Source organism: Haliotis rufescens, unplaced genomic scaffold, assembly GCF_023055435.1.
Source record: "Haliotis rufescens isolate VD_foot unplaced genomic scaffold, xgHalRufe1.0.p SCAF_4, whole genome shotgun sequence".
Classification (NCBI taxonomy): domain Eukaryota; kingdom Metazoa; phylum Mollusca; class Gastropoda; order Lepetellida; family Haliotidae; genus Haliotis; species Haliotis rufescens.
The window spans coordinates 38606933-38632950 of record NW_025964112.1 but is presented as its reverse complement, the minus strand read 5'-3'; the positions used below and the strand labels follow the sequence as shown (position 1 = coordinate 38632950).

The window sequence follows — 26018 nt, the reverse complement described above, 5'->3', positions numbered from 1 at the left end:
ATAAATGGCTTTTTCACATACTTTTCATTAAATATGAATGCAGCACAGTTTGCTGATGGTGAATAATTTTGAAGACGGTTTCGATATTTTAAGTTTTCCAACAAATCAATTCATAAATGCTTTTACATCTGTGGGTGACACCGGGGTGTGTCTATAAACCCACATCATATAGGATTATAAAGTAAATAACATAACTATCATGCCTGAATACATACATACATACATACATACATACATACATGACAACCATTTCCTTAAATTATAGAAAACCAACTTCTAATTCAATCCTTACATTCAAAACTCCCAAACAAATCATGCTCTCACACATACTTACATGTTAAACACTTTATACTGATAAAATAGAAGATATCTTGATTATTTGATATCATAGGTAAGCATTTACAATATTTTACATTATTGATAACATATTTAAATGATAGGTTAGAATTCTATTTAGGAAAGATAATGTAAATAACTTACCTGAACTATATGTAGTCCATGTCCTGTCTGTGCAGAGTTATAAGCAGAGTGAATAAAAAGTGTGCAAATGTTAGGGAGGAAAGCTGTAGTTAGATAATGTTAATCAGCTAGGAAGCTGAAAGCTATTGTATTGACAAGCTAGAGAGTTGGTGACAAAGGGACAAGAATAGACTAACCTGTCCACCCTTCAATAAAATTGGACCAACCGCTTGGACTCTTAACCCAAGCATATACATTTAGTACTACAACTAATGAAGATGTATACAACTACTTGAAATGAAAAGAGCTAAAACTATATTCCTAAAAACTATATATACAATATCCTGTTACAACCGCAAGATAGAAATTGCACATGAGTTTAAATTCCTTGGTGTTTATTTCGATCAAAGGCAATTGCTGGGTTCTCACATATCTCATGTTGTGAACAAATGTAATAAAGTCATAAATATATTGGTGTGCATTACCAAAACTAATTGGGGTGCTGATACATCATCAATGTTATTGCCATATTTTCATTTATACCATAAATGATTGACTATGAATGTCAGGTAGTTACGTCTGCCTCAAAATGTCATCTTTCGAAACTTGACCGCATTCAGTCAAAGGCTTTGTGAATTTGTACTTGTGCATTTCCAAGTACCCGTTTCGTCTCTAGGTTGTATGCGCAGAAATGCCACTAGGCCTCCGTCGTGAAGTTGTCTCTCTCAAATATTTTCTTAAACTGAAAGCTAAATCCAACTCTAATTCAGCTAATGATTAATGACTGTTGAGTATGTGATTTGCGATTGGTCAGATGGCAAGGTCCCTTTCGCTTTGAGCGTTCAGAAACTTGCGGTTAAGCATGGAGTAGGTAATACAGTGCAACCCAGTTGATTCCTCTGCACTTCCAGATTCGGCTTCTTGACTGCTCCACGGCTTTGCTATGATGTCAATTCAACCATTAACAAGAATAAGTCCAAAATGTTATAGACCGCCTCCGTGGTCTAGTGGTAGAGCGTCCGCTCGGAGAGCGGAAGGTCCGGGGTTCGATCCCCGACCGCGTCATACCAAAAGACGTTAAAAGATGGTACTTGTTGTTACCCTGTCGGGCGCTCGGCATTAAGGGGCTAAAGCAAGGACTAGTCGGCTCGGAGTCAGTATACTGTGTCTGAGTGAGGTATTCATGTTAAACTGCGGCATGGTATCTCAGTGAGCTAGCATTATCAATCGGCATCAGTCCGGACTAGTACAAGCAGCCATACAAACACACACACGTACATGCACGTCGCTATATAAGTGCAATAATCTTGGACGCGACGTTAAACCCCATTAAAACCTCACCAAAATGTTATATAATCCATATCTCAGGACTTCAATGAACATTATGCCAACTTCACACACGTTTACTGATGCCTTAAAAGATTCGGCTGTGTTACGTTCTGCTGAGGCATAGTAGAATTCGGATTTTGGCATTTCAAGTGTGTTCAGGCTAACTGAGCATCTCTTAGTATTTACTGCTGAACTATTCTTCAAGCATTAAGATGGGTTAATGAAAATGGTCATGAGGCGGTTATAATTACAGACTCCATGACGGCTGTTAAAGCAATTGAATCTGGCATCAGTGGTTCAGGGACTGACATTGTTTGTTAAATATTAAAGTTGGATAGATTTGTTGAACTCAAAGTATATTACGTGTGATATTGTGTGGGTTCCAGTTCATGTTGGGCTGCATGGAAATGAGACAGCAGACTAATCTGGCTTGCAATATCCTGAGGTAACAATATCAGAAATCAGGCCCCAGCCAAAAGAAATCGACTTTATTTTATCAAAATCTTTTACCGTAAGCTAGCGACAGTTGTGGGATGCTAGGCCAACTGGCCGACATATGAATTCGATTTATCCTTCTGTAAAAACAATAGGACAATTCCTCCACGAAAGAAACGTCATAATGACTAGACTTCGTCTTGGTGACTGTGGGTTAAATGCTTACCGTAGTCGTTAATAAAGAGGTCACCCCCTATGTACTCACTGTGACGAAATATTCCCAAGACAGTGAAGCATTATTAACTTAAATGTTCAGGCCACAATAATATCGGATTAAATTTAAGAAGTGCAGCCTATTTTATCCAATTACAATTTTGGTCCCCAACATATTTTATGGTTCAATTCGGCGGGCGATATTAGACTTCTTGACTGCTTTGGGGAAATTATTATGTTGTATGTATACATATATTGTATATTGACTATTAACCCATTGTAACTTTTTTTCAATGTGTTGTCTGATCTGCTTTTTTATGAAATGAGCTCTTACATTTCAGAAATTAAATGGTGATTACTTGCTGTTTCAATTTAAAAACTAGACCACGAAGCACACTGGTTAAAAATCTCATTTACATTGCTGACTTTGCTCTTGTTTAAAGACATTTGATGTGTTGGGCGCAAATATACCTTAAATTGTGCAAGTCACCCTAGGGGACGTGGGATAGCCCACTGGTTAAACGTTCGCTCGTAATGCCGAAAATCCATGTTCGATTCCCCATATGGGTAGAATGAGTGAAGCCCATTTCTGGTATTCCCCGCCGTCATATAGCTGAAATAGTGCTAAAAGCGGCATAAAACCATACTCGCTCACTCCACAAGTAGACCTAAAATCCAAATACCATGCCATACCACATGGGTTTCTAACGATTTTACATTCGCTTCTTTGAGTTTTCCATCATGACGTACTTAATTGAGTACAACTTAATGTCTCTGTTAGCAACATTCCTTCAAAATAACGACAGGATACATCACTACTAGGCTGGTATAGATGTGGAATAGAACCCGGATCTTCGGTGCAACGAGCGAGCGTTTTAGCAACTTGGCTGCCCCACCGCCCATAGTTTGTCTTGCATGTCTCCATATCAAACATGTCAAGTATTATATTAAAACAAATTATTGATAGATATAGAAAGTATATAAAAAATACGTACGGTTCAGTTTTCAAGGATAAAACATTAAGTAAAAAATAATTATTACGTCTTTCTGAAATATAAGGGCAACATCGATCACTGTGTCATTTAGTTTGACATTAAAAAGAGGGTCAGTGCGAAATAAGAAAGTATAAGACCTCACGCTTGATTTTCATATCAGCATTAATTTCGTCATATTGGCCTAGTACGTTTTATTGCATTATCTAATGTAGCATTAAACGTCGATTGATTATGTCGTTTAAGTCAATAAAACATTACATTGCATGAATCTAAAGATATTCATGCTTTAAGAATGACACATCCGTCTTATTGGCTCAAGAAACTATCATTTAGATTAGGCGGTCAACGTTCGCTCATGGTTCAACGTTCTTATATTGGCGTGTAGTCAGATTTTCCAGAGTCAGAGGAGAAGTATCAGAGTCACAGATCTGACTTTAATTACATTGCCAGAAGGCAGTAATAACATTTAATATCCGTTTAGTGTGACATTGACGTTAAGGAAATCCAAGCAGAAAATCAAGTTAAGTTCGTACACATCCATAAACTGTCCAATTCCTCTTTGGGTTCACAGAAGTCCTTTCAGAAAGCACATTCTAAGACATGTTATAAGGTATCTATTTCGTTTCATTAAATTAGGGTAGAGAATATGAAAAAAAACAGTATCACTGGGAATTCTCTTTTCTCAAATTATATCATGATTTGGACATAAATGCTTATTGATATGAAAGAAAGGTCAAAGCAACCTCCAGTGAATTAGGAATTGAAGATTTTGCCACCGTTATAGTTGTTCCTATTCCTTGTCATGAGACTACACATGCGCAGAGGTGGTGGGGTAGCCTAATGGTTAAAGCGTTCGCTCGTCACGCCGATGGGTGGTTCGATTCCCATTTATGATGTCCCATGCCGTGATAATGCTGGAATGTTTCTAAAAGTGGCATAAAACCATACTCACTCACGGACTCATACATGTGCAAGGTTTGAAAATAATGTTTCTGAATTCGAGAGTGAGTGAGTGAGTAAAAGGTGCTTTACGCCGAACGTTATTCATGTTACACTTCATCAGCGCGTAATATAACGAATCGATTCGCAGCCAGACGAAGCAGTGGATGAAAGCATGAGCACCGGTCTAGGCAGTGTACGATGGCACAAAAGCAGCCAGCCTCACATGTGACCTTCCGATCCAGCTTGCCCCTCTTAATTCCATCACGATTCTAAAATACGTGAAAGCATGTACATGTATTACATTTATAATCGACAGACAAAACGAATTTCATTCAAAAGTGTGTTTATTATAAACTTTATAAAAACAGATGTAAGACAAACATATACATTTTTTGCCAAACGAGGAATTGGACATGTTATTTCACAAAACATGTCCCAATAACTAACAATTGCATAAAAAATAATTGTTTGTGGCAATGTGCTTGAAGAAAAATAATATCCTAGGTTTTGCTTTCAAAGCTCTGTCCAAAAAAAACATCTTTGAATGTTTTATCAATTGCTTGGTTTACAGGTAAATTACTTACAGAACAGTCCTTTTTTCTTTTACATAAATCTATTTCACTACTAATAAAATGTTTACTTATCACGTCTTATTACTTATTACTACGTTCTATTTTTTAAAATATAGTAGTATTAATTCGAGCATGGGTTTTTTTACCGAAAGATTATTTGATTAAAGAAAAGACCCTTAAAGATTCAACATGTCAAAAAGTTCGAATTGGTGAAATTTACTATATTGTAAATTTCACCAATTCGAACTTTTGATATGGCAATATAAACGAAAATATAGGTATAGACAAAGCTATGCCAGCATGGAGAAAGACATATCCAAGAGCTGCAATGGAAGACATATCCAAGAGGTGCAATGGAAGACATATCCAAGAGGTGCAATGGGAGACATATCCAAGAGGTGCAATGGAAGACATATCCAAGAGGTGCAATGGGAGACATATCCAAGAGGTGCAATGGGAGACATATCCAGCAAGTGCAATGGAATGCTGCACCATCCTTGACCACTCGTGTCATTATGGGACAAGCGAATGACGGTGCGAGTGGTGACGAAGGAATCCTGGATCTCGGATTTAGAGCTTATTGGTAATATCCTTCTTCAGGTTAATAGCCTTGGTCTTGACAGACTGGGAGTGTTCCTGCTGAACGCTCTTTGCCCTTCTGTTTACTATGTACTGGCAGTACTGGTCTGAAAGCAATACAATAAACATGACTGCAAGGAGGGTTTCTCTCTGTTCTTCTTTACACATTAATCGTTGTTTATTCATAAATGTTTGTTTGTTTGTTGTTTAACGCCGCACTCAGCAATATTCCAGCTATATGACAGCGTCTGCAAGGAGGGTTTCTCTCTGTTGTTCTTTACATATTATTCGTTGTTTATTCATAAATGTTTGTTTGTTTGTTGTTTAACGCCGCACTCAGCAATATTCCAGCTATATGACAGCGTCTGCAAGGAGGGTTTTTCTCTGTTGTTCTTTACATATTATTCGTTGTTTATTCATAAATGTTTGTTTGTTTGTTGTTTAACGCCGCACTCAGCAATATTCCAGCTATATGACAGCGTCTGCAAGGAGGGTTTTTCTCTGTTGTTCTTTACATATTATTCGTTGTTTATTCATAAATGTTTGTTTGTTTGTTGTTAACGCCGCACTCAGCAATATTCCAGCTATATGACAGCGTCTGCAAGGAGGGTTTTTCTCTGTTGTTCTTTACATATTATTCGTTGTTTATTCATAAATGTTTGTTTGTTTGTTGTTTAACGCAGCACTCAGCAATATTCCAGCAATATGACGGCGGTCTGTAAAATAATCGACTCTGGACCAGACAATCCAGTGAGCATCGATCCACGCAATTGGGATCGATGACATGCATCAACCAAGTCAGCGAGCCTGACCACCCGATCCCTTTAGTCGCCTTTTACGACAAGCATAGTCGCCTTTTACGGCAAGCATGGGTTGCTGAAGACACATTCTACACTGGAATCTTCACGGGCCTCATTCATAAATGACATGAATGTACATATTATTTATTACAGTGGAGATTATTCTATGTCCGTCGCTGTTATCATCATACTTTTGAATAGAGTGTAGCTGCAGAAATCAAATTAACGCACTTTGTTTTGAAAGGCGCTGGGTCACACACTAATTGAAAGAACAGCGGGCGAGTCTCCAAATTAAGGCAGTGCTTATATAACAGTAGAATGACCCCCATTTAGAAAGCATATCATGAATAACCCAAAACTTCGTTGAAGAAACACAGGCGAGGCCCAGTTCCAGAAAGCCGTCATTGCGTTACGGCTATTGCAAGTCTATGCTAAATAATGATCGTCTTTGCGTTATGGTCGCTTTGTTTGAACCCATGTTTATCACTGACGTCGAGTCTCCAATTCACGCCAGGTGATTATAATTGATTATATATTACATGATTATATTATAATGCCCGTCAAAAATACAGCAGGTGATGTAGTAGAAAATAAATACGATAAGATCCATCATATAAATTTCATTCTTACAGATGCGTAGGAGTATTATTCAGAAGAAGAAAACACCCTAACGCAAGATGGGCAGGCTCAACGTTATCTTGGGCAAGAGAAAACTCAGCTGTTCCAATAATATTCAGAGAGACAAAGCGAAGCCGGATACCACAGCTGCTGGTGCATAAATGATTCAAGCATTTTCAACTTACAATCGTTATCGTTGACATCCATCTCGAAAACAAACGGTCCTCCATAAAGTTCGCCAGATGTGAGGATATTATCTCCTGAAAATTGAAAATAGAAATAAAACATTTAGGTGTACTCAAGTCCAATATGTGCCCAACATATTTTTCTGATAATTTAGGTTATCTACTTAGCTGTATATGTGTGACCAACAGGTGGGTCGCAATGTCTGACTACTTAAAATATACTGCAAATGTCAATACCCCGCAGGGTTTCCAGGTTAGAACCTGCCCCAGCAACCTACACTGGTCGTAAGAGACGACTTAATGGATCGGGACTTGGTTGATAGTTTGTCATCGTACTCCGATGGCACGGGTGATTGCTCATCATATCAATCACTAGACTGTCTGGTCCAGACACGATTATTCACAGGCCGTAGTTATATATCTAGAAAAAGGTGAGTGCGGCGTTAAACAACAAACAAAGCATATATTAGTAGCAGAGGATACCAAGTTGCCTCCCAGACTTCAGACCCGTGAAGATCCGGGGTAGAATAGGTCTTCAGCAACCCATGCTTGCCGTAAAAGGCGACTATGCTTGTCGTAAAAGGCGACTAACGGGATCGGGTGGTAAGGCTTGCTGATTTGGTTGATGCATGTCTTCGATCTCAAATGCGTAGATTGATGCTCATGATATCAATCACTGGATTGTCTGGTCCAGACTCGATTATTTACAGACCGCCGTCATACAGCTGGAATATTGCTGAGTGCGCCGTTAAACAACAAACGAATCAACCAACCAAACGACTTATATATAAGTACACATTTAGTACACATTGCAACAGACATGTAAAATATACCATTTCCTTACCATTCCTGTCAGCCAGTTGGAAGACCGTCTTGAGGTCAGCCTGGTCCATCGTGTGCCCAGTAACGAAGGCGAATTCCTTGAGACTGACCACACCATCATCGTTGAGATCATAGGCCGAGAACTTGTTGGGCATGGGCATGAGATGTCCGCGGTAATCGCTGCCCTGTTGATGCAGAACCATTAAAGTGAACATGATGGACATACGAGTGTTGATTGATACGTCCTGGCCTTACATTGTGTGATTGTGAAAACTTTTGTTATGTACATTATATGATGTCATTGAGGTATACTGTGTTATGAGTGACCTTTGGAAAATGGACAAACTTGAGGAACGTGCAGAAGCTTTGTAACCAAACGATCTGGAACCCATTTTTGTAATGGAAGGAATTGAGAAATTGTGAATTTTGTTGTTGTGGACACTACATAATGCCATAGAGGTATAATGTGTGATGTGTGTGACTTTGGAAAATGGACAAACTTTAAGAAGGTGCAGAAGCTTTGGAACCCAACGATTTGGAACCCATTTGTATTATGTCCACAACAAAAGATTTCACTATTGGGCGATTCCTTCTGTGTAGATTGAGACCATATCAATCAACCCTGAACGTTATATCCTCAACGTAACGGAAACCGAACCAACAATTGATAGATGTTAAACACACATTTTAGTTGATTTTCTGTTTACGGATTTGCAGATAATATAAATTAACTTTAATTTTATTTGATCGACCGCTTTATCTCTGGTAGGAAAATATAGAGGTACAATTACATGTTAACATAACTGAGCTTATTAAATGATAATGGATCAATTGCATTGTCTCTGGCTACTACAAACTCCTTACAAAGTGGAGCAAAGCCTGACAAACGTTATGTATGTTCGTACTTGTACTTGCGTGCGTGCGTGCTTGTTTGTGCATGTGTGTGAGTGCATGCATGCATACAATTGCAAGCCCGTATTACCTTTCTGATTGAACGCTTTCCTCGGTTACAGAGGGGCACACAGACGAAGGGACAGAAGTACATGCCGACTTTGTCTTCACAGAGTCTGGGACATGCAGTTTTGCAGCCGATGTTCATGGTCTGATTGACAGCTTTAAGTCCAACATTAATCAGATCTTTGGCCATGCTCTTCCCCATGTTGGTAAACTCCCGTCCTAGGTCCTGCCACAAACTCCCGAGAAACGCAGATTGGCAACACACAAGTAGAGTTGCGCCAATCAGGATACTGTTATGGAGCTTCATCGTGCCTGGAAAATATAACCGTTAACATCGTGTCTTTTTTTTTACAAAAAAAAGTAAGGGTTTCGGAGAGTTTTGAAGATGTTGATCGATATGGAAAACAATTTATATTACTAAAGCGGCACAAAACTCCATTAAAACTTACGATTACGATTTTGAAGCGAAACAGGTATATTGTGACAAGAATAAGGACAAAGTCAAACAAGTACAACAGTATCTTTATGTTTCTTTATCTCGTGTGAGTGATTGATTTAACGCCCAAGAATCAAGACTTTGTCATGGTAGCATGCCAAAAATATTATTCTAGGCAAAGCTTCTAGAATGCAAAATCATATCTTCAAAATTAACAAATCATATACAAAATGGAACAGAAAAAACATGACACAACATCCCCTATATACTCACTTGGCTACTGGAGCGGTGTAACGACGTGTTCAGTGTATGAGTATGTCTGTCGTGAGGGTCCCCCACCGGTATATATACACACCAGGGGCAGGTGCCCGACACCATGCGGGGGTGGCAGGTCATTGTAGATGCACGAACAGAAGCTTTGTCGTCACTGACTCACAAACACGCATCTCAGGCCAAGATGAAAATTTTCTGTCTATGGTAACTCGCGAACTCAATGTTTACTTCAGCTAATTATAAACATTTAGGTTATAACCGAATCAATTTCTTACCATGTTTCGACCGCTTTTGTATTATATAATCTTCCTTTAGAAATGATATTGTTAATACTTTTTTCAATACAACAATATTGATTACTTATGTGTTTAAATATACAACTGTCAATGTGTGTCCATTATTATATCAGATCCGGGTTAGAACAGGTCTTCAGTTACCCATGCTTGTCGTAAGAGTAGACTAACGGAATTGGGTGGTCAGGTTGCTGACTTGGTTGATGCATGTTTTCGTATCCCAATTGCGTAGATCGATGCTCATGATGTCAATCACTGGAATGTCTGGTCCAGACTCGATTATTTACTGACCGCCGTCATACAGCTGGAATATTGCTGATCATGAGTGTGGCGTTAGACAACAACAACAACAACAACAACAACAACAAAAAACACACGCATATCAGAAGCTGTCAGTAGCTACACAGTGTCCAACTGTTTGGGGCGGTCGAGTAGTCTAGTGGTTAAAGCGTTCGCTTGTCAGGCAGAAAACCCGGGTTCGATTCCCGACAATGGTATATTGTGTAAGCCCCCGTCGTGGTATTGCAGGAATATTGATAAAGATGGCGTAAAACCACACTCACTCACCCACTTCAACTGTTTGATTGGCATTTTAGAAGTTGATGAGTACAAGAAAACGTATAACTTTATGGATAACAACTTCTGGTTTATTGCTATTATTGATAACGGTGTAAGAATCTACATCGAAACGCCGCAATATGCAGCAAACCAGAAATTGGTATCCACAAAGTTGTACGTTTTCTTATGCACAGTGTCCGTTTCACACTTCACCTGTACAACGTTATATTATAGAACTGACAAGACTTTGTGCCCTTTTCGAAAGAATATTATTCAGTGTTTGAAAACAATACATTTATTTTGCTCTGAAATGAGGACCTAAGCAACCAAATTAACCCACAACCTATTATTCAGGACATAAGTCCCAGTATGTTCAGTGAACGATTTACCTTTGAGGTAAAATCTCAACAAAATATTTTTTCAGCATTTTCAGGAACAGGTTATTTTTATATTAAACACATCTCAAGCCTCCCATGCTCTCCCCACTTATTTGCATGGTGTTTTCCGTTTATAGCGCTATCGCTGTTCTTAAACAGGCGTGCTAAGTTGGTGAACTGGTAACTCGGAATGCTTGAACCTGTTTCTCTTCCATGTGGATAAGATACACTGTAAATGGACAAACAATGTTTCGCTGATAGACAGCATGGGACGTGAAACATTCAGTTTTGCACCATGGCCTGGCAATCTTCGGACGGTACGTCACACCTGTCTAACACCATCTACTTCAGCTGTCAGTTTTCGTCACGACGTGACATGGATGACAAGGTCATGTGACAACTGTACACGCGGTGTGACATATGAGCATCTTCAAGGCCGATAAAAGGACAGGCTTCTTTTGTTACGGTTATCGTTAAGCCTCCCTCGGAAAATGGCAGAGTTTAGGCTACCATCAGGGGGAGGATGTTTGTGCGAAGTAATGTCGATCTTTGAGATGATTGGTCAAACTGTGACGTAGCTACACCAATGGGAGCTTTGATATTTAAAAACTATTAATGCAGGTCATACGTTTATAAATACAACGCAGAAGATACCATGATTCTTTTAAGACTAAAAATAGTGACTTAAACAATGAAAAAATGTATCTACGAGTGAGTGAGTTGGGTTTAACGCTGCTTTTAACATTATTTCAGTTTTATCACGGTGTGTCAACTTAATGTGGGAGGAAAGCCCGAAGTGATACAGGTCTCAGACGGTTACCACTTCGGTGAAACCCACGAGCACGGGTATGGTGCTGACAAACCTAGAAACATAATCGGGGCGAACCGGGATTCGAACCCACAATCATAGGTTTCTGGCGTGCCCAAGGGACGCAACTCTGCACAGCGAATTGCGACGCCTTACACAACTGGGCCATCCGTCCCCCCTGTACCTACGAAGGAATATATGTACACACACAGAAAAGATTAATAATGTGAATCTCGTGTGTTAAATAGCACTGAAACAAAACAAACAAATACTCCGATAAAGAAACGTTATACATCCTATATTAATGTTCTCAACTCGACAACACTCTTTTCGTATGTATGTAGATAAATTCTTGTACACTATTTCATAAAGATCTGTACAAAGATAACGTACTAAATATTATTCATAAAATGTTCTTAATTTATAATACACGATCGACGAATTGAATCATATGCACATTTTCCTTTAGTGCGTGGCAAGTGAAATGTATATAAATGTATGTAATGTATACTAGTACCCGTGAAGACCCTGGTAATGAGAAGCTCATGCTTGTCGTAAGAGGCGACGAACAGGATCGGGTGGACAGGCTCGCTGAGCAGGAACAAGGCGTCTTCTCGGCGATACAAGAAAAGTAAGCGTTCAAATGCTAAAGTTGAAGTGATTCTCTCTTGATCAGAATATAGTCACCCATATTTCGGTATAACTACCACCAAATTATATTGAGGTTGTCTTTAGGTGATTAACTGTTGTTTATTTTCTTTGTCCCCGTGAAGTTTCAGGGTCAAAACTGGTCTTCAGTTACCCATGCATGCTTGTCGTAATAGACAACTAACGGGATCGGGTGGTCAGGCTCGCTGACTTGGTTGATGCATGTCATCGTATCCAATTCGCGTAGATTGATGCCCATGGTGTCAGTCACGAATATTAAGAGTCGTAATATGGCTGGAAAATTGCTGAGTGTGGCGCTAAAGAACACCTAAACAAACAAACAAATATACACTGGTGCCAAAATCACGATAAAATCATATGCACAGTTTCTTTTTGTGCCGAGTATGTGTCCGTTATGTAGTACAGCTTTTAGAGGAGATACGGATACATGATTGTTATGTCTTTATGTAGACTCGATGTAGTGGTCTATGGGAGATAACTCCGGACGGCTTAATGTGTTCATTGTATGGTCTAGGGGAGATAACTCCGGACAGCTTATTTTATAAAATGTACTCTTCAGTTAGGGAGTAAGAAAGGAGGGAGTTCCAATATGTCTGCCTGCATGTATGTCATGTGCTCTGTGTGATATAAAACCCTTGTTCCACATTTCCTGAATCCATTATACGACAATGATGAATGTCAATGAACCACGAAGCAATTTATGTTTGGTATTCGGGTATAGTTTTGTTTGAAACATCACCAAATGAGTTTACCTTCCAATCACTATGAAATGTCTAAATGTATATTTCTAAAGGTGCCCCTCCTGGATCCACGTACATATATATCACAAGAAAAAGATTATGGCAAACAAATTAAATTTACAATAAAATATTGTTCCAAAAATGTTTTAGGATGTTTAATCAACAGAGACATGTTTAAACCAATATGAACAATAATTGTTAAACTTGTTAAACAATTCATTCCGTTTTACATCTTACAACTCTCCTATCCATGCAGCCAGCATAGTACCTCTGCCACAGGCCAGCGTCATGTGAAAATTAGGCTAATCTGTTTTCAGAATAAGTGCGTTTGTTTACAAACAAGACAAAGGTCCCGTCACGTGATATGCAAATTAGCCTGTGGCAGTTATGTTATGCAAAGTCACCACTGCGCCGGAGTGTGACATCGTACTCCATGTCTCCATGTGGCACGTAGAACGCTGTCTTCCTCCCACTATTGCGGTAAACTTTCTATGTCGTGCATTTCAGGGTTTAAATACAAATAATTTAACAGAACAACATATCGAGGATGTTACGATAAATTAGACCACATGTGAAATGTTATAAACAATTGTTTTAAAACATAGAAATGGATGTACTTTCTATTCAATAACCCATAAGTCACTTAGACTTTTCAGAAAAACTATTACAAGGAGAAAACGAAATGATCAAGATATGACAGCCAATCAAGCTCCTTTCCCAGCGCATGACACCTTCGTTACACTCTCCGTATAACATAGTATAGAAAGCTCCGCGACCGGGCTATCGCCGTGAGGAGCTTGACAGCCAATTGGAAAAGGAGAGATAACTCTCGTTTGATGCCCTTGGCAGCGGAAGTGGCAGAAGCAACTCCAAGCTGAATCTAAACACCGTCATATCCAATTTCTTCTGAACTTTTGACTAATCTACATCCCTTTACTTCTTTTCTCAGATATATAGGCAATTTGATTGTATCCTCATCGCGATGGCCGGACCAGTGGGTGCCTGGCCAGTTATTCTTCATCAATCGCTGGAAAAGAGTGAAATCAGTCGACTTCTGCGACAAAAGAACTTCAAAATTCGAAGTAAGTCAAGATGGGATCCTTTAGTCGTGACAGGATCAAATCTCAGATTCAGGCAAATGATTTCGGATCGGTCAGCACTGTTTTTGTGGAACAACGGAGAGTCGGTACTCGTGGCTTTTCGCCTGAGTAGATCCAGTAGGCCTATCCTACAGTAAACCTACTTGTACGTATGTACGTCGGTCCGGTTAACGTCGTGCCGTTCTCTCACAGTAACAAAGCTGACACGCCGTGTAAACTCATCTACCTCAACTTAACTCACTTACTCAATATTTTCTTCTTTGTCCAGTGACTAATATTACACATATAATGATAACGTGAAGATGCCGTATTTGCTCTATTTAACCTTCAATACATGCCGGCCTGGTCTGTCTATAGAAACCTGTCTTCTATTAGACACCGGGTCTCCAATACTGTGATATGTTTGTGATTTTTAATGACCTGTAAATGTATCTTTTGTATGACTGTAGAATTTTAAAGTGAGTTTCCACTGTGCAATCATTAAACAGACGAGACGCCGGGCTGTACGCCTCGACCGGGCTATATGTTATGTAGTTTAACATTGATACACCACTCAGACACATTATACTGACCCAGAGCCGATCAGTCCTTGTTTTTAATGCTGAGTACCAGCAAGGGTAACAGTTTAGTACCATCTCTTAACACCTTTTGGTATGGCGAGGCCACCGTCGAACATCCGACCTTCGGTCTCCAGGTAGACACGCTATCCACCATGAACTGATGAAGGCTATCAGAGAGATAAGCCTGGTAAAATTCACATATACTGGAATATTAGGTATACACATTTTATAATACACATTACATACTCTTTACAGATTCAGAGAGCGTCACCAACAATAGCATCATCTTCCCCATGTCGGGTGTTGCTTTTATGATCCTTCATCTCAAAGACGTCATCAGCGACGGTTGCATCAGAGCAGAGGTGTGGGAGAGGTTGGCCTGGCTTTCTGTTTTCTACCTAGCAGCTGCAGCTGCTTCTAAATCCACACGACGTATCAGGTCATTTTGATTTGATCAACACATATTAGACTATATATTTTTCATGTACATAAAAATATAGACATACATAGATATTGTGCAGAGGCGCATTGATATTACTTGTTATGCTTGTAGGGTTCTACTAATGAAGACATAAACATAGGTAAATAGAGAGAGATATAGTATATGTACAATATATGTTTCATATGCTCGATAATAATTATTATTATTCATGAAAGGAGTCTATATCTATATTATACGTAAACGTATTGACATCACAACTTTATATTATTTATATATACGATAAGTGTCTTTCAAATTGAAGATCAGAATGACAATGTTTTGGTTATATGTTTTTACTCACTACGTATATACCCCAGCAACCATCATTCAATAAGTATAACCCAGTTTCTCAAAATAGTGATATTGTTTCCTATCATCAAGTATTGACAAGTTTATTCAAGTACACCGCCGTTGTTACATCCTGGCTGAAGCCCCGTGCCACGCTGAGCAGGAACAGTGCGTCTTCTCAGCGATACAAGAGAAGTAAGTGTTAACGTTCATTGATGAGCATGTTATCCAAGCTACGAAGTGGGGTCAGGCAGGGAGGTTTGGTCTCCCTCCCTTCAAATTCAATGGAAGTTTTCGGGCTATGGATACAAGGATGCTTTGAATACATCAATACTGACTACATGTTTTGACTGTTCGGAGACCACACCGAAAATATTTATTTTATATGGAGTTATTGCCCTTGTTGAATCTTCGGGACATTGTGCACACGACCCCTAATACAATGGTGACAGGTTTTCTAGGAAACCAAGGATAAAAGGACGGGTATTAAAATTGTGGCAATTATGTGTTTTGAAAATATACTAGTATTTGAAACACTTTTGATTTTTGTTACTGTACCGCGGGCGCCATGCTTCTGCATAGAAGTACTGGTAACATGCACAAGACATGCATCTCATTGTTACCTATACTCCTCAAGTATTTGATGCTGAGCTTGCTGGCAGTGGCTCTTTTCACTAAACGTTTGCATTTCCCAAAATTTCCTTGTGAATATAATATATATTTGCACATGCCCACCATCTGAGTAGATGTGAGCCTATTCTCTGTTTGGGAATTCATTACATCACATTTTTAAACGGAACTGGATACACAGTGGCAGGAAATATTGATGTTCTTGTCATGTCCAGAGCCGGGTTTTATTTACTTACACTTTTGATAAACAAATAGCAGTTGTATATGTTACTCGGAAGACATGCTACATTTGTACAAGAATGGTCTGGTTCTTATTCCAAATATCCAGTATTCTACCCATGACATTTGTGCGACCATTAATTGATAACTACTACATAGATTCTTTTCAAACTTGGTGAACACTTTCTATACCAATAGGAGAGGTGCAGTGCGAAGTTTGATTTCCATATTTTTGAATTTATTAAAAAATACAACTTTATTCTTCAACATTTGTGCGACCTATAATTGAGAACGATGGATATGTTTCACATTTATGAGATTATTTACACGTTCTGTACGAATAGGAGAGGTGCAGTGCAAAGTTTGATTTTGATGTTTGTATTTTGTTTTACTTTTTACCTATAACTTAATGGATTCTTTTCCAGTTGGGGGTACTGTTTTTATACCACTATGGGATGTGCTGTGCAAAGTTTACTTTCGATAAGTGGATTTTCTCCAATATCAAAACTTGTTCAGCTGATGTCGAGGTCGGGGGTATTACTGAGCCCTGCTCACTTTTTGTCTTGTTCAAAGAATTGGTTCAAGGATGTGCGTTCTCATTGTTCTAGTTACCCAGAGAGGCTATTCTCTGATAATAACCTACAAACATAAAAATGTGACCAGCGACTTTAAAAGAGGTTAATTTAAAGACATTTTTTCGCCCCTTAAGGCTGTTATAGATTTTCTTCATTTCCAAACATATTCCTAGCAGTTACTATTGTGACAGTAGTGTCTTTTAATCAATAACTTATATTCATTATAATTCTTGTAACTATTTATATTGTATTTTAGATATATGACGAGTTCTCTACAAATGATTCCAGTCCACACCCCTGCAGAGAGTATCCAAGCAATGTTAAACATTTCCAAGGTATTGTCTTGCTAGTAGGTGGTCTCGTTTACGTGCTAGAAAACTATGATCGTGGAACGAACCCCACATTGGCCCTGGTAATGTTTCTAGGTTTGTCAGCACCAAATCCGTGCTCGTGAGTTTCACAAAACTGGTAACCGCCTTAGACCTACATTACTGGAGGCTTTCCGCCCACATCAAGCTGACAGGCCCTGATATAACTCAAATACATTTTAAAGCTGCGTTAAATCAAACTGAAGAAAACGTCACTCACTGACAATAGGATAAGTCGCACAGTTGAAGACGGTCTGTAAATAATCGAGTCTGGACAGAACAATCCAATGACTGGCGCCATGAGCATCGATCTACGCCATTGGGATACGGTGGTATGTATCAACCAAGTCAGCTAGCCTGACCACCCGATCTGGTTAGTCGCCTCTCACGACAAGCATGGGTTTCTGAAAACCAATTAACTCACACTATATATGATGGCCACCTTTTCTAAATACACATATACAAACGTTAAAACTATCTATCATGCATGAATTCAACTAAATTACAGTTAAACAATAATGTTCCGTGTTTACTGTTACAAACCAATTCCATTTAGAATGTTGCATATATCCAAAATAAACAATGCTGATACAAAGAAATTAATGACAATGTTTTCCAAGTTTGCATACATACTTTTAAGTTACATCTTTAATGCATAGTATTATAATAAGGTTTGCGATAAAGTATTCTTTTACTCTGTTTATCCACCCCAAGTCCTAGACGTTTGGCTGAAATGGCCGAAATCCTACTTGATAAAATAAACATATTGTCATGAAATTTCACTGACGCATCTAGGGCATCGAGTAACGCATAACTCACATTGGAATCGTGAAAAGCTGCTTGTCGTGAGATGCTACTAAATGCTTCGGATGGCCAGGTTATGTGACTTGACTGATTTCTTGTCATCGTATCCCGATGGCGTTGGGCGTTATTATAACATCAATCACTGGTTTGTCTGGTGTAGGCCATCGTCACACGTTACGAGCTGCCTATCACCAAGACGTAGGCGACTTCAAATGGTTTCAAGTCGTGAGAAGCGAAAACATTCCGCTTAGTGGTCCCTTACTGCAGACCAAAGCTGACGAACTTGCAGTGAAATTAGGCCATGAAGATTTCAGTGTAACACTGCAATTACGTGTATTGTGTTTTCTCTTATCCAAGATGGCGGACGTTTCCGAGCGAAAACGTGTATAACGAACAACGGATATAACGAACTGATTTCTCTGGTCCCTTGTAGTTCGTTATATCCGTGTTCTACTGTAGCTAGAATATTGATGCCTGCAGCGTGAGAGTTACCAATGTTTAAACAAGTCGCTTGTTCCATGATCTTCTGACCATTACGGCCAACACCAACGTTTATACAACTGATTGCAACTGCTTCATACCTTCATCAGTTAAATGTATTCTTAAATATGATTGGACATATTTACCTTTTGAGCAAGTTCGAATTTGAAGATTAAACAGCTATCAAATCGTAATTGGAAAACTTTACATTGAAGTCACACTAGGTTTATCTCCATTCTACCAATTGGGATATAAACATTTTCAATTTAGAGGTATCGAACACTGTTTGCAAACAGTTACCGAATCAGTGAGATCTATTGTTTATGTGAAATACACTCTGCTAGAAATTAAAACACGTTATTTTTCAGTCACTGTGTAAGCCTATGGGAGAAGTCGTGACCAGGAGATTCCAAGGTGTTCTCACGCATGCGATGTGTGGAGATGTCACTGGCGCCGCCCTGACACAGCTAGGCCTCACGGAACCCCGTATCCTTCACCTCACACATGTATTGCGGGAGGGGGCTTTACAGAGGCGACAACTAGAACACTTCAGACTTTAAGACAGTACTTCGGTTCTATCACAGACACACAAACAGACACATAAGTGCTAAGCTTCAGTGAAAACGATCTTCCCACTTCTTCATATAATGGACAGGTTGAACTAACATGAAATTCATCTTGGTACAAATGGCCGATTTTACGACACCGTATCGTTCGGACTCGATCCAGATGGCGCCACTCCCAATGTAAATATTGCAAGAGCACTCCTGTAACATCCGGGCATATTCGTGGTAGCATAGTGCTAAGCTCAGTATTCAGTTGTAAAACATCTTATATGTGTTCAGGATAATATGTTTTCTAAACTGAGTATCCATAGTCGGTGTAAGAGAGTCTATGTTACACACACAGCTGTATTCACAGTCCAAATAACTTTTGCACTTTAAAGTTTCAGTATTTACACCCTGGAGATGCACATGTGTCTGTCCACAAGATGTTTCTGTTTTTGTTTTGTTTTCGATTTCTGTCCATGAGGACATGTTGCCCGATACCAGCCGTCTTCTGTGATTCACTAACGGGTACCCATCAACGGCATGTCAGTTTGAAGTCTGAGAAAAGCCAGAAGACACTTTGGTGAAACCCATGATCATGGGTATGGCGCTGATAAACCTACAAACATAATCGAGGAGAAACGGCAATAGGAACGCACACGCACACGCACACGCACACGCACACACACACACACTACATTGATGTGTTTGCACCTAAATATTACACTTCCTTATCCTCATCAGAGATTCAGTTTATCCAGGATGGAATCGGTAACCTGGCACAGCTGGCGTCCGCCTCTCGAGAAGATCTCCTCAACTGTAGCCTCGATACCGACACTGCAGACCGAATACTGGACATATTTCATAAATAGAACTCGCGTTGCTGTGTGATCGATGATGAGCTGTATTTATCTTACGTTTACTCAAAGGGTAGCCCTGAGAGGTTGGATTCATGACCGTCGAATCTCACTTAATCTGTCTGCTAACTCATACTGTATGATGGGTTTCAATCCAGCTATCAGAAATGTCCATTATTGCACAGATACAATGAGCACGTTTCTTACAAAGCAAGTATTGCAACACCCATATCAAGACTTGAAATTATCATGGAGTAGAGCCACTCTTTTATACTGTCAAAGATGTACAGAATAAACGTCTTCTGTGGATAAGACGTTTGTGTGGGGCTTTTTTGTCTGACGCACTCCAGCTGACAACGGTCTGTAAATAATCGAGTCTGGACCAGACAATCTAGTGATTAATATCATGAGCATCGATCCACGCAATTGGGATCAATGACGTGCATCAACCAAGTCAGCGAGCCTGACCACCCGGTCCCGTTAGTCGCCTCTTACGACAAGCATGGGTTCCTGAAGACCTCTTCTACCCCGGATCTTCACGGGTCACACAGCTATATGAAACAATGAACATGTTTTCATGAATCTAGATCGTAACCCGTTAGCCTACCTGCAGCAACATTCCATGCAGCAATATGACGTCAGTCTGTACATAATCGAGTCTGGACAAGACAATCCAATGATTGATATCATGAGCATCGACCCAGGCAATAGGGATAAGATTACATGTAATCAAACAAGTCAGCGATCCTGACCACCTGATCCACTAATAGTCGCCTCTCACCACAAGCTTGGATTGCTGGGGACCTATGTCCAAGCCCGGAATCCCCACGGGTCGGATGCTGTCGTATATTCGTGATTAAAGGAGAATAAAGATACATGATTTACAATAAAACAAAGGGATCTGGTCATGGCATATATACACTTTGATACAGATGAGAACTCGAGAGAGAGAAAGAGAGAGAGATGCACTACATGTTAAATGGCAATAGGACCATCATCACGTTTATCTGATTGTTGCAAGTTTCTCAATAATTCTTTTTTACTTTCATCTTCGTTACTAATCACTCAGGAACACAAAACCTACCCATCAACATCTTCCCTGTGGCAGTCTTCCACTCAACAACTGTCAGCAACTGTTACATAAAGAGCTTTAAACATCCCACATGGACAAGGCGTTGTGTCGTCATTTGGACCTTTCTTTCAGATGTACAGAAAACTCATTGCCACTCTTATGAGCTTTCATGTTATTTTTCTTAAAATGCTTCTAAGGACAGCATTTCATCGGATTATTATATTTCTTTCCTGGTTGACGGGTTAAAGCTAATACGGCACCACTTCTATACCGTACCAAATAATAGCGCGACAACGGACCCGTGCCATCCTCATACATCCACCAGGTAAACTATACTCCCTGCCTCAACGTTTTTAGAGTTTTGTAGACATAATTACCAAACTTTAAGTAATAAGTATGTCATAATTTTCAATAGATCACATCGCAACACATTGGATATCAGCGGCCCGTGAAGATTCGCGTTAGAATAGGTCTTCAGCAACCCATACTTTCCGTAAAAGGCGACTATGCTTGAGGTAAGAGATGACTAACGGGATCGGGTGGTCAGACTCGCGGACTTGGTTCATGCATGTCAAGAAATCCGCGAGTCTCTTCAAGAGAACCATTGAATAGATCATTCATGGTCAAAGCGCATTTGAGCAATTGTTAATTGGTCAATGCGTTATACAAATTATTAATTTAAAAAAATAATAATTTAATTTAATTTGCCGGATAGAGGGAAACGTTGCACCGATAGAATAAAGAAGATAACCCTGTCTTCATGTGTATTGTCTGTGCAGTATTAGTGCTGTCGTTTGTTTTCTCTACTTTTCTTTCCGTACGCTAAAAAGTGTAAACGGTGCCGTTTTGGCTGTTGTAGAAGAAATAGTGACGTTTTTTCCAGGTTCTGTTTCCATAATACTGGATCTCTGTAGGAAACGTGATTTACAGCGAGTGTATCTGTATAATGTGGAACAAATATTATAAATGACCTCGACCTGACTCAATTTACAGTCATGTCATGACATTACTGATCGAAAGTTTGACAGATTGAAAAAACATCGTCGGTGGTAAGAAAGATTTTGAAATCACCTTAAAGCCCTTCGATTGATTTACGCGAAGGCCACTTCGGGGAATAGGGTCAAAATGACCTAAACAGAAATAAAGCGAACAAAATAAGCTATGGAGATGTCTATTTATAGGTTTATCTAATACCGTTGGTTCCTAACAACCAATGAAGGTCGTATATGGATCAGGTTGTCAGACTCTTTGAATTTTTTCAAAAAGATTTTACATAAACATTTGTGCGAACTTGAAAAACTACTTCTTGGATTCTTTTCAAATTTAAGAAACACTTTCTATACTAATAGGAGAGGTGAACTGCAAAGCGTATTTTCTGAAAACGTATTGTTTTCATGTTTTGAACCAAGAAAATAATTTTACTTAAACATTTGTGCGACTTATAACTTGAGATCTACTACATGGATTTTTTTTCCAGATAGAGGTACAGTGCAAAGTTTGATTTCGATAAGTGGGTATTCAGAAACAATATTGCCTTTTTTCATGTTTTGAACTAAGAAATATTTTTTTATCACCGACATGAAAGTAAATTTTTGTTAAATTTTTTTTTGGCTTTGTCCTGCAAATTCTGTTGCATCTTTTAGTTGAAAACTACTACATGGAGTGTTTTCACATTTGGAAAAACGTTCTATATTATTAAGACGTGTGATGGAAACTGTCAGAACATTCAAAAGAATCTCAGCGTTTTTTGGGACAACCAATTCCCACAAGGCATCTTTGAATCATGCCATTACTATTAGATTATTGTGCTTTTCAAGAGAAACTGGTACAAAACGTTAAGCCATCAACATATCACCAATATCAAAATTGTTCTTCAGCTGATTGAGATCGGGGTACCTGTGAGCCCTGTTCATTTTTTGCCTTGTTTACATATTCATACTCATAAGATTTACTTTTCGAAATTATCATTGATACATACTGTCTACTTCACAGCATACTCAATGAATTAAAAGAGATATTAGTTGAAAATACTTTATTATGCTCAAATCATTAAAATATAATGTTGATCAAAATGAAAATACACATTAAAGAATAAGAACGTTCATGAAAGAAACAATAAGGAAAAACAAGTCATATTGCCAGGAAAGCATGACTGACCCAATCTCATTAAAATCAGATCTTAGTTCACGCTACCGCTAAACAAAGATCTGAGGACATCCCATTACGGGTAACGTCAGACCGACCTTGCGCGATCAAGACCAATGGAATGGCGAATACGCTTCGAAACATATTTTGACAAATTTCTCCATCACAAATTTGAAACCTGAACAAAAAATTATTCTGGAATGGGTAAAAGATGGTCTAGATTGTATGGATTCGGTCGTTAAACCCGTAACTATCGTTCGGAAAACCCCGTGTTAAAGTTTTCGAAGTTGCACAAATAGAAATATCATTCCGACTGTCACTTTCATGATCTGGTAAGTGACGCTCTGATTGGTCGGATGAAAGGTCGTTCTGACGTGACCCCTAATGGGATGTCTTCAGATCTTTGTTTAGCTGTAGTGAACTAAGATCTGATTTTAATGAGCTTGTGACTGACCAGGAATGTGTATATGTATGTATTCATGCTGGGTTACAAAGTGAGGGTTTACCCTATTTCCTCTATAAGAAGTCGATCATTTGCTCCATTCAAACAATAGAAGTCAGGCCTCTAGAAGACGCAGGGAGGTAAATAATAACCCTTTCCTGCAAAATTACCCTCTGTATGAGTGTAAAACTGTAGGATTCGGTAAGGCAGTGAGTAGCCACTGTGACAAACCTTAACAGAATAGACGACCTGCCGCTTAAAGACACTGGGTCAATGGCTTGCGAAAAATTGATAGACGCCTCGCATCTAAGAGAGGAAATACGGTACGTTGTTACTCTGTCAGTACAACTTTATCACAAGACAAAAAGGCTAATCCATGTCGGGAAACAAACACTGTATTTACATGACTAACAAATGCCCAAACTGATGGTGCATCCACCATCACAATATCAACGTTCAGACATTTCACCACTGTTAAATCAGTGAGTACACAAGATTCAGCCATTATTGTTTTTGAGAGTGATTATGGCTTTATACTACTTTTAGCAACATCAAATCAATACAATGAGGACATAAGAAATAGGCTTCACACATTGTTATCATGTTGGGGTAACGCTTTAACAATGAGGCTACCCAATCGCTGCTATATTTTGAATACACAATGCTATTTAGAAAGTGGTCAAATGTAACAAATGTTATATTTGGGATAACACTTTCATAGTAAAGTACAGATTCTCGTCCTTTTTTGGGGTTGAGTCCTGTCCAGGATTCGAAACCCACACTTGCCAGAGTGAGGCACCTAATCGCCAGCACACAAAGTCAGCGATCTAACCCACTCGACCACCGAGGCTTCAACAAAAATGAAAGTCTGACAACTCGTAGTCTAGATCACGTACTTTGAGTACCCCTCTGACAAGTGTAATTTGGCATGGCTCCCATGGCCGAAAACTATGCATACACAATGCCATTTAGAAAGTGGTCAAATGTAACAAATGTTATATTTGGGATAACACTTTCTTAGTAAAGTACAGATTCTCGTTCCCTTTTTGGGATTCCGGGTTTCGAACCCACACTTGCCAGAGGAAGTATGTGATCAAAGTATGTGATCTAGACTACCAGTTGTTACATGACAAAAGACAGAGTACATCTCATCTGAGTCAACTCTGTGAGTAAGGTGGTATGCTATTGTACCACTACCAGCAACATTCCAGCAACAAATTTGGGTATTCGGCAAGACAAGCCAAAGCTTAAACCATAAGCTAACATATGTCTACCACAGCATTACACAACATGCTTGTATGCAACATAGAAAAGGTCTGTGTCAACCTACAATTGAGATATGTGTAGATCCATCATGTTACTGGGAAATGCATGAAATTTGTGATTCAAAACCCAACATTCACTGATATGCAACAGGACTCCCTTTCAGGTTTCTTAGAAATTGAACCTGGTGACCATCTTAATATTCCTCGCAAATTCAGAAAATGTGCTTTTAGACTTAAAACCATATCAAAAACTGAATATCATTTCTCGTTAATTTGTCCAACTATTAATATGATATAATAATCTCATATTGGAGAATGAAATACTATGTCAAATGTCTAATAAATGTCATGTTAATGTCATAATAGCTCAATTATGTCCCTTTCATTGATTCTCATCTCGGTTTGAAAGTCAATGACCACGATGCTCTGAAGCCATAACTTCTCTCTGTAACCATGGTAACATAAACAGGGCCTGTCCTAGAAAGACATAAATTGAAACATAATCAAACTAAATTGAAACAAAATCAAACTAAAAAACCCTTGACCCAAGTTTGGAACCGATTTTCATCTGCTGATTAATATACTGGGTATCAAATGTACAAGGGTTCTACTTGTGGGATGGTGGGTTGGGGGGAGCCACCAATTGGGGAAGGGCATGACTATAGTGATGCATTACCCTAAACAAATGTGTGTCAATTATTCACAGTCCTTTAATGTCTAGCTCTGTAATTATTTTGTCCAAGGAATCAATGCTTCTGGTATGAATGACTATTGTTCACATTCACAAACAAAACATCATGTTTCAAATATTAATATTATTACACAAATGAATGATAACTGTCATTTTATGGTCTGAAAATACTGAATTGCATTGAACATAAAAACATATCACTTCCAATTCTTGCCTGCTTCAGAAACATTGAGAACAGATTGTCATGTCACTCTAGTCCAAATCACATTCTGTCAACATTAAAAAATGAACATCTACTTCATCTTTCATGACTACATTATCCACATATATCTGATATACAGGACTAAAAATATAAATATCAGGAGTTAACCATTTGACAGCCATTGTGTGTTTCGATTGCTTGTATGATACAGAGGGACTTTTCAGAGAATCA

The 26018-nt window shown here is 38.9% G+C and overlaps 2 protein-coding genes across 3 annotated transcripts; one reads left to right on the top strand and one right to left on the bottom strand.

Annotated features, from left to right (window-relative positions):
• Nucleotides 1–4777: 4777 nt before the first annotated feature.
• Nucleotides 4778–9700, bottom strand: LOC124134721 (EF-hand calcium-binding domain-containing protein 1-like). The gene is made up of 5 exons (XM_046499762.2): nucleotides 9616–9700; nucleotides 8932–9218; nucleotides 7972–8134; nucleotides 7128–7202; nucleotides 4778–5631 (listed from the first exon to the last, which is right to left on the bottom strand). The coding sequence occupies exons 2-5, from the start codon at nucleotides 9211–9213 to the stop codon at nucleotides 5516–5518; spliced, it is 636 nt and encodes a 211-aa protein (XP_046355718.1). The 5' UTR covers nucleotides 9214–9218; nucleotides 9616–9700; the 3' UTR covers nucleotides 4778–5515.
• Nucleotides 9701–13905: 4205 nt separating this feature from the next.
• Nucleotides 13906–20284, top strand: LOC124134722 (protein SPO16 homolog). Of its 2 annotated transcripts, none has more exons than XM_046499764.2 (6): nucleotides 13906–14142; nucleotides 14976–15093; nucleotides 15583–15684; nucleotides 17170–17248; nucleotides 18934–19051; nucleotides 19858–20284. In XM_046499764.2, exons 1-6 carry the CDS (start codon nucleotides 14043–14045, stop codon nucleotides 19983–19985), a joined length of 645 nt encoding a protein of 214 aa, XP_046355720.2. In that variant the 5' UTR covers nucleotides 13906–14042; the 3' UTR covers nucleotides 19986–20284. The 2 variants fall into 2 exon arrangements, with proteins under 2 accessions (XP_046355720.2, XP_046355719.2); XM_046499763.2 differs by having other exon boundaries at nucleotides 14976–15159.
• The last annotated feature ends 5734 nt before the right edge of the window (nucleotides 20285–26018 follow it).

Bases quoted from the DNA above. Each gene is read 5' to 3' on its own strand.
- LOC124134721 (XM_046499762.2), bottom strand. From the start codon at position 9,213: ATGAAGCTCCATAACAGTATCCTGATTGGCGCAACTCTACTTGTGTGT. The intron at 8,135-8,931 runs GTAATACGGGCT...CTGCATCAACAG, and splicing joins GAAAGCGTTCAATCAGAAAG to GGCAGCGATTACCGCGGACA. The intron at 5,632-7,127 runs GTAAGTTGAAAA...TATTGCTTTCAG, and splicing joins GGATGTCAACGATAACGATT to ACCAGTACTGCCAGTACATA.
- LOC124134722 (XM_046499763.2), top strand. From the start codon at position 14,043: ATGGCCGGACCAGTGGGTGCCTGGCCAGTTATTCTTCATCAATCGCTG. The intron at 15,685-17,169 runs GTAAGTGTTAAC...ATTGTATTTTAG, and splicing joins TTCTCAGCGATACAAGAGAA to ATATATGACGAGTTCTCTAC. The intron at 19,052-19,857 runs GTATCCTTCACC...TATCCTCATCAG, and splicing joins GCTAGGCCTCACGGAACCCC to AGATTCAGTTTATCCAGGAT.